Raw genomic sequence first — 8,227 nt, forward strand, 5'->3', positions numbered from 1 at the left:
TGTTCAAGGCAGTAGTGGGATATCCTGGGGGAGGGTTCTTCATTGTGGGTTTATATGAAAGTGATTACATGGTTTTTTTCCTTCTCTTTTACTCTGTAGAAGACTGACACGCTACCACCTCAGAAGCCTTCCCATTGCACCATCTATGTGGCGAAGAACTATCCATCCTGGCAACACACCACCCTGTCAGTTCTGCGTCATCACTTTCAGGTGATGCTCCCAGCAGACTGCCCTCCACCTTGCGGTGTCTCCCTGTGCGGCATTTGCTTTTAGGATGTTGACAATGTCCGGGAGAGGGAAGACCGACAGCTTAGTTTCATTACCTCTAGTCGTGGAGCATCCTTTGTTGTCCTTGGTGACTCCTGAATGGATGCCAGGGGGAAAGCTGCTGTTTTTCACCACTTTGGAAGCTTGAATCTAGTTGCATGTAATTAAAGACTTTAGGATTTTTCATCCATGTGATTAAAATTTTGAAGCAAAAACGCTGAGATTCATGAAACTTTAACCTTATTATGTTTGAAAAACTCGAAGCTTGGTTCTTGAGCAATTTAAAAGAAAATGTTCAGTTTAATAATTACCCATAGAAATGGAGAGCTTGAAGTTGTTTTTGTCTCCGTCAGGTAAGTAGCTATTATATATGATAGCTCTATTGAAAGGAAACTCAATATTTAGACTTAGACACAAACCATGAAGATGCCCTTAGAGAGAGAGAGCAAATAGAGAATAGAGATTATGGCCAAAGCATAAAGTGATAACATGAAGGAAAAATCCCTGGTTTTGATTTTATAGACCTTTATTAGAATTTTGCCTCAATAATTTTTATAGTTAATTTAGAATTATATAGAGAAACTTTTATATTTGCAAAATTTGATGGAAAGAGAAGAGCAAGTGTTTTTTTTATTCTTTGTGAACCTAATTTTATGGAGAACTATTTTCCCATTTGTGTGTAATAGAAATAGAAAGTAGCTTCTAGAATCTGCTTGCAGATTTTGACTTATAAGTAAGAGTAAACACTACTTTCAGAGGTAGAGAACTGAAACTGTGCCTCAGTGAGTTGAATATTCATACCAACATTTTCAAGGAAGCAGTAGAAGAACTAAATATAGTATGCAATGTCCCAGGTTTTAAAAATAAATGCACACTATTTTTCTTTTAGAAGTTCTAATTTTACATAGTATTCATTAACTAGTTATTGTACAGTTTCAAAACGACATTATCTTTTGGTATTTGGAATGATTAGCTTCCTTTAAAATTTTTGTATTCATCCAAAAGAATGTTAGTTTGTAATCAAGAAGAGTGTACTTATGTGGAATATGGCGCCTTTTCGTGACATAAGGAAAAGGGGTGTTTCCCACCCTCTCCTTTTCTCTTTCATTGTGTTTCAAAGCAACACATTGACAAGTAGAGAAAATTTTTTTCCATGTCCCTTACTTAGTAAAGGTTAGAATTGAAAGTAAATGGCTTATTGGAAATCTTACGATATGTTACTTTTCATTTAGATTTGTTCCCAACCCTTGGTTTTGATACTATGTTTCTACAATAAGGAGAAAATGAGTCACCCCAAACTCTGAAAAGGCTGCTTGCTTTCTCACTCTATTAAAGGGGACAGCTGGTGTTTGCAGAAGTGAATTTAAATTCACACAGCACATTTGGGACTTACGCATATTAGTGATATATGATACAGGCACTTGATTTTGAGTGGATAGAAAGAATACTGCTTTTTAACAGGTCCATAGCTTGGGATTCTTTTGTGCATGATGGTGCTAATGTGTAACAAAGTGTTCAAAAGCAGATTATAAATCTGTATGATAGTTGTGTGCAGTTTTCATTTTGATATAAATAATGAAATACTTCTAGAAGTTTATAAGACCATTTTGTTTTCTCACCAGATGAGATCTAGTGTTACAATCCTGGAGGTGCCATTATTGTCAGAAAAAAGATACTAGTAATATTCACCACAGTGTACCTGCTTTTCTTCTTTACCCTCAAAATCATGTATTGTCTGAATTTCGAGGGGTGCGAGACTCCCTTCTGTGCTACTCATTCACCTTCCCCTTCCTCGTGATGCTAGCGCTGCACCCTCTTCTGTTCTCCACGACTGGTTGAGGTCATTCTGTGTCCGCCCAGCTTCCTACAGGCACATCAGTCCTCCATCATCTTTAAAATATTTTCCTCTACTTTCCTCTCCAACTCTCTCTTTTTTTTTTTTAGAACAATAATGGAAAATTGCCTGATAACAAAATCCTTGCTACTGAACTAGGCAGTTTGCCAGAATTGAAGAAATACATGAAGAAAGTGATGCCATTTGTTGCCATGATTAAGGTAAGCTATGGGCCTTGTAGAGCTGAGACCACATGAGTAATGGTTAGATAGGCCAGTAGAAGGAGGGGGAAGTCTCCCCCAAGGTATCTGCTGATATAGCACTTCTCTTTTCTTTTTTTTTAAATTTAATTTAAAAAAATAATTCTTTATTGTTGAAAATATTACATATGTCCCCCATTGGCCCCCTCCAGCCCTCCCTACATCCCCCGCCTCCCCTTACCGTCTACCCCCACCCCAGGCCTTTGGACCCTGTTGTCTTTATCCATGGGTTATGCATATATGCATACAAGGTTTTTGGTTGATTACCTCCTACCCATCCATGAAATAGCACTTCTCAACCAGTGGTTATGGGACATGAACAACCCGGTGTGGGCTTTAGCTGTGGAATTGCTGAGTATGTGAAATTATGTCTGGTGGAGGAGAAGTGGTTTAGAATTGCTGCACTAAATGTTTCTCTTCATGTTCTACCTCCCCTTTTTTTCAGTTTGGGGAGGAAGCATATTCTTTTGATGTATATTAGGGTGTTTTTCTAGGTCCTATTACTGGAACGAGGAATCCTATATTTCTACAGGTTTAGGGTAACCAGATAAATGTTGTTTAGAGTGTTGAAACCAGGGTTTCTCAGCAATGGCTTTATTTTGGGCCAGATAGTTATTTGTGTCCTGTACACTATAGAGTTTAGCAGTATCCTTGGCTTCTACCCACTAGATGCCAGTAGACCCTCCCTTTTACCCGCCTCAACTGTGACAACCAAAAATGTCTTCAGACATTGCTAAATGTCTCCTGCAGGCAAAATCAGCATTCTCCCCTTCAGTTCCTCCATTAGGGATCATTGGGTTAGACTCTTAGTTTTCTCCATATACATAGCTGATCTATTGGATTTCTTGACAAAGAGAAATAGAAAGTAGGCTGTATGTTGCTTCAGATCTCAGGCTCTGGGGCCAGGCAGATCTTGGTCCAAACCCTGTTTGCCTCTAACTTCTTAGTTTTGAGGCCTTAGACAAATTACTTAAAATCTTTGGGTCACAAAGTTTTTCATCTATAATGTGAGGAAATTAATAGAACTACCTTTTAAGAGTAATGTGAGGAGTCAATGAAATAATAGTTTTAACACACTTGAATACTACCTGTCAAGAAGTAGGCTCAGTAATTTAAAAAAAATGTAAATCAGTGTTTTCCAGCCTGCTGGGCACATAGTAGTAATTCTTGTACTTTAGATTAATTTTCAAATTACGATATTTCAAGTCTGAGAATTTAGAATTCTGGGTTGACCTATACCAGTGGTCGGCAAACTCATTAGTCAACAAAGCCAAATACCAACAGTACAACGATTGAAATTTCTTTTGAGAGCCAAATTTTTTAAACTTAAACTACATAGGTAGGTACATTGTTATTAACTTAATTAGGGTATTCCTAAGGCTTAGGAAGAGCCACACTCAAGGGGCCAAAGAGCCACATGTGGCTCACGAGCTGCAGTTTGCCGACCACAGACCTATACCAATCAAGTTATATGTCTGCTGGTCTGCTCCTTAGTCAGTGGTCCCATTGGTCAGATTGCCAGATCCATTGTAAATATATGGATTCAATAAACTATCCTTACATTGTTGGTTGCAAAGATGTGCATTACCAGAATTCAGAGAAACTGATTTGAAAAGTAGTAATAAGATTTTAGATTCAAGAGTTGGCTTTTTAAAAACCAATGCTAGACTATTTGAGTAGTAATATATTTTTTCAGTAATATTGGGGATTTGCCAGGCATATTAGTGGTGTTGAAAAATGTGTAATTACTCTGGTAGTAAGAAAATGACCTTTAAGCATTTTTTTTTTTTTTTTGCATGGGAAAAGAAACAGACTTAGATGGTAAATGAAAACAGTCAATACTGGGAATCATGTCAGGTCACTTGCATGTAAGTGCACCCTATTGGAGGTAGTTAGCTATGTTTGTGCATCTGAACTTGGCTTTCTCTGGTTATATTTTGAGTTGGCAAAATATTTTATTTCATGTTCAAGAAAATTAAGAAAATAAATTATTTTTTATATGTCACAGGATTATCTAAGTATCCTTATAGTATGACTTTTTACATTTTATTTTAAAATTTGTAGGAATATGTTAGGGAATTTATTATTAATTTACTGTTTTGTGAAATAGCTTTAATGATTTGGTACCTTGGAAAATGTTATTATTATTATTAATTAGTTAATTTATTTTTGTTACCTGAAGGGATATTTTCACACATTTGTTTGATTCTTTGTCAAAGCAGTCTTTTGGCTTGCCTATTAATTCAGTATAAATAAACTAAGATAAAATCATATTTACTTTATGAATCTGAAAACCTTATCCTTCCAGTCATTTCATTGCTGCCTTCATCTTATCGTATTTAGAATGATAATTATTCTGAGCTAGTAATTTCATTAACAAGCAGACATAGATAAGAGAAGCTATGAGTCCAAGGCCTTTGCTTTAACTGTTCAAATTTGAAGATTTTATCAATTGAGAGAAGAATGATTGCTTTGGAGGAAATATATTCTTTTCAAAGTATTGTTAATGTGATTTTGTTTTTCAAAACCATTTTGGCGGTTAGGAAAATCTGGAGAAGGTGGGACCTCGTGTTCTGGATTTGCAATTAGAATTTGATGAACAGGCAGTGCTCATGGAGAATATAGTCTACCTGACCAATTCCCTTGAGGTAAGAGGAGCTAGGAGTGTAATAACTAATTAACCATAGTAAACATATCCAGTTCTTTTGTTTTATAATAGACCTTTTATAAACTTCATCTTCTGTGTTTACTAACTTTGCCAAATATATCAGTCACAATTTTGGAGGGAAAGGAAGAAAATGAGTGGGTATAGAAGTTGTAGGAAGAAAAAATGACCTGTTGTCTTATTTCACTTATCAATTATTCTATATATAAAATACTAGCTATATATACCTGGATTCCCCCCCCACACACACATACAAATTGTGTTTTAAAAAGTGAGTCTAGAACTTATATTCAAATACTTTCAAAATCGCTCATATTAGGAGGTACTCTGAATTGCTTCTTCTCTCCCTCCCCTCCTCCATCCCTTATTTTCAGATTTACAGAATTGGGTTAGTTAGAATTCTTGGTTCATGATATATTATTATTTGGTCATATTTTCAGATTTAAATTTTTTTTTAAAATTTCCATTCTGGAATGTAAAGCTCTTTTTATTTAAATAGTTGACATATAATATTATATTAGTTTCAGATGTATGACATAATTAGTTAACGTTTATATATGTTATGAAATGATCATCAGGATAGGTCTAGTAACCATCTGTCACCATACAAAGTTATTGTGATACTATTTACTGTATTCCCTATGTCTACATTATATCTCCTGTTTTTATACTCCCATGAATCTACTACCAACTCAAGAACTAAAACATTACCAATAGCTTTCACATATTCTTCCTGTCCCTCCATGCTGCCCCAGTCATAGCTTCATATATCAATTCTAAAAATGCTGTCTCTCAGACCACTTAGGCAGAGGAAAGATCATCTGCTCTAGAAAAATTGTTAGAAGACTCTAGTGATAATGGAGACTCTGAAGTAAAAAAAAAGAAAAAAAAAAAAAGCAGGTTTAGAGTAAATAAAATTTTTCATGAAATATTAGAATGAAAGATAGTTACTTCTAAATAAACATTGTATGTTTTGTAATTATAAATAAGTTAATAAATAAATTAATAAATATTAGTAGACATCTATTTTAAGGATAGTTTTAAATATTCAAATATGTATATTCATGGAGGTAAAAAACTTGGAACTTTGGGAAGTGGGGACACATGTAGGGTCATCTTATATTCAGGCATATGCAATATGTTACATTTCTGAGTTTATTTACGTGGAAGGCTTTTATTCTCAAATGCTAAATTTCTGAACTTTAATTAAGGTCAGCCTTTTATGCTGATTTTTCATTTTCTCTTATTTAGCAGGTAAATTTCAGATTTCATTATAGGAAATGGTGAACGTCACTATGTAAATAACAGTACTATGAGACAGCTAAGATCAGAGTTAAGTAATTGATTACAGATCTCATTTAATGTTTATATAGGAAATAATAAAATTGCACAGACCATTTAATGTTAAGTGGAGAACCTAGTTTTGTTCTTTGGTGAAATGAGGTGATGATTAATTTCAATCATATTAAGTGATACTAATGGCTTCCATTTTCCCTCCTCTATTTAGCTAGAACACATAGAAGTCAAGTGTGCCTCTGAAGCAGAAGATAAAATCAGGGAAGAATGCTGTCCTGGGAAACCACTTAATGTTTTCAGAACAGAAGTAAGTTGCAAGAATCTCACCAAATCATTGCATTTTAGAGCTAGAAGAGACCTTAGAGATCATTACATCTAAACCCATCATTTTAAAGATGAAGGAAAGGAGGTCCAGAGAAGTAAAGTGATTGGTTTGGACCAGGCTACATAGTTTGTTAGAAGTGGGGGTGGATTTGAAGTCTCTTAATTCCCTGGTTGGTGCAATATGCACTTTTCCTTACTCTACTATAAGTGATGGCATCAGATGTTATTTGTGGATTTAAAAAATAAAAACACGATTTTCAAAACCTGGTTTTTATTTTATTCTTTCAAAATATGCTTTTATTGATTTTAAAACGAGAGTAAGGGAGAGGGATAGAGAGATAGAAGCATCAACGATGAGAGAGAATCATGTATCAGCTGCCTCCTGCACAGGCCCCACTGGGAATTGAGTCCACAACTCCGTCATGTGCCCTGATGGAAATTGAACTATGACCTTCTGGTTCATAAGTTGACATTCAACCACTGAGCCACATCAGCTGGGCAAAAAAACACACCTAGTTTTTATTAAAAAATACAATGAAAATTGAAATGTGAGTCTTTTTCATTTTTTATTAAATTTATTGGGGTGACATTGGTTAACATGAATGTATAGGTTTCAGATGTGGGTTTCTATATTACAAGATCTGTAAACTGCACCAGGGGCCCACCACCCAAAGTCAAATCTCCTGTCGTCATATATTAGGACTCCCTTCGCCCCCCACCCTCTTCCCTCTGGCAACCACCACACTGTTGTTTGTGTATCCCTTTGTCAGGATTTTAGATACCAGAATTAAATCTGTCTTTCTTTGGGCATCAAAAATGCAGCAGAGATTCCGCTTCGCTCAGCAGTATTCAAGTTTGATTTCCTGTAACAATTATTTTCTCTTTATTTTCCTAAGCCTGGTGTGTCAGTTTTCATAGTGAATCCCCAGCCATCCAATGGCCACTTCTCAACCAAAATTGAAATCAGGCAAGGAGATACCCGTGATTCTATCGTCAGGCGCTTAATGAAAGTGGACCGAGGAATCAAAGGTAAATGGTTTCCCTGTGCATTTGGCAGGAGCTTGTGGATTTGATGAGTTTTAGGGGGAGGGGAGAAAGAACAGTACCTGGCTTGCTTAGGGACAGCTGTGTAATGTTGTGGGAAGAGTATTGGACCCAGCATTAGGAGACCTGTATTCTCTTTGGGACGCTGTGACGAGGTAGCTTGGTGACTTGACCGTGTCACTTAAGCTCTAAACTGAGCTTTTAGTTAAAGTGAGGATACTGGATTACATATTTTTCTAAGACTCCTTCTAGCTCTAAAATTGTAACAAGCAGTTTCTCTCTCTTCGAGGTTTTCAGAATTAAAGATACACCTTTTATAGTCTAAACTAACTTGCCCAATTGGGTCGGTTCCTGGGGAAGGAAGAGAAGCAGAGGAAACGTTACTGAGTGAGTGCCGAGTATTAGCCATTTAATCATTTTGCACCTCGATAACATAGAGGGTGTTGGCATTCCCTTCTCACAGAAGATGAGTGGAGGTCAGAAAGGCTAAATAACGTGCCGAGTTCATTCAGCTGGTAAATCCTTGAGCTGAAATTC

General features: G+C 36.1%; 1 protein-coding gene across 1 annotated transcript in view; it reads left to right on the plus strand.

Annotated features, from left to right (window-relative positions):
• Window positions 1–7,719, plus strand: part of LARS1 (leucyl-tRNA synthetase 1) — a 46,993-nt gene extending 39,274 nt beyond the window's left edge. The window contains exons 27-31 of the mRNA XM_070414201.1: window positions 100–210; window positions 2,212–2,322; window positions 4,905–5,009; window positions 6,534–6,629; window positions 7,543–7,719. Of these exons, the coding sequence (XP_070270302.1) occupies window positions 100–210; window positions 2,212–2,322; window positions 4,905–5,009; window positions 6,534–6,629; window positions 7,543–7,719 (600 nt within the window). The remainder of the gene's footprint in view (window positions 1–99; window positions 211–2,211; window positions 2,323–4,904; window positions 5,010–6,533; window positions 6,630–7,542) is intronic.
• The last annotated feature ends 508 nt before the right edge of the window (window positions 7,720–8,227 follow it).

This window comes from Myotis yumanensis, unplaced genomic scaffold (assembly GCF_028538775.1).
Source record: "Myotis yumanensis isolate MYYU_CA2020_CCGP unplaced genomic scaffold, mMyoYum1.0.hap1 SCAF_5, whole genome shotgun sequence".
Lineage (NCBI taxonomy): Eukaryota > Metazoa > Chordata > Mammalia > Chiroptera > Vespertilionidae > Myotis > Myotis yumanensis.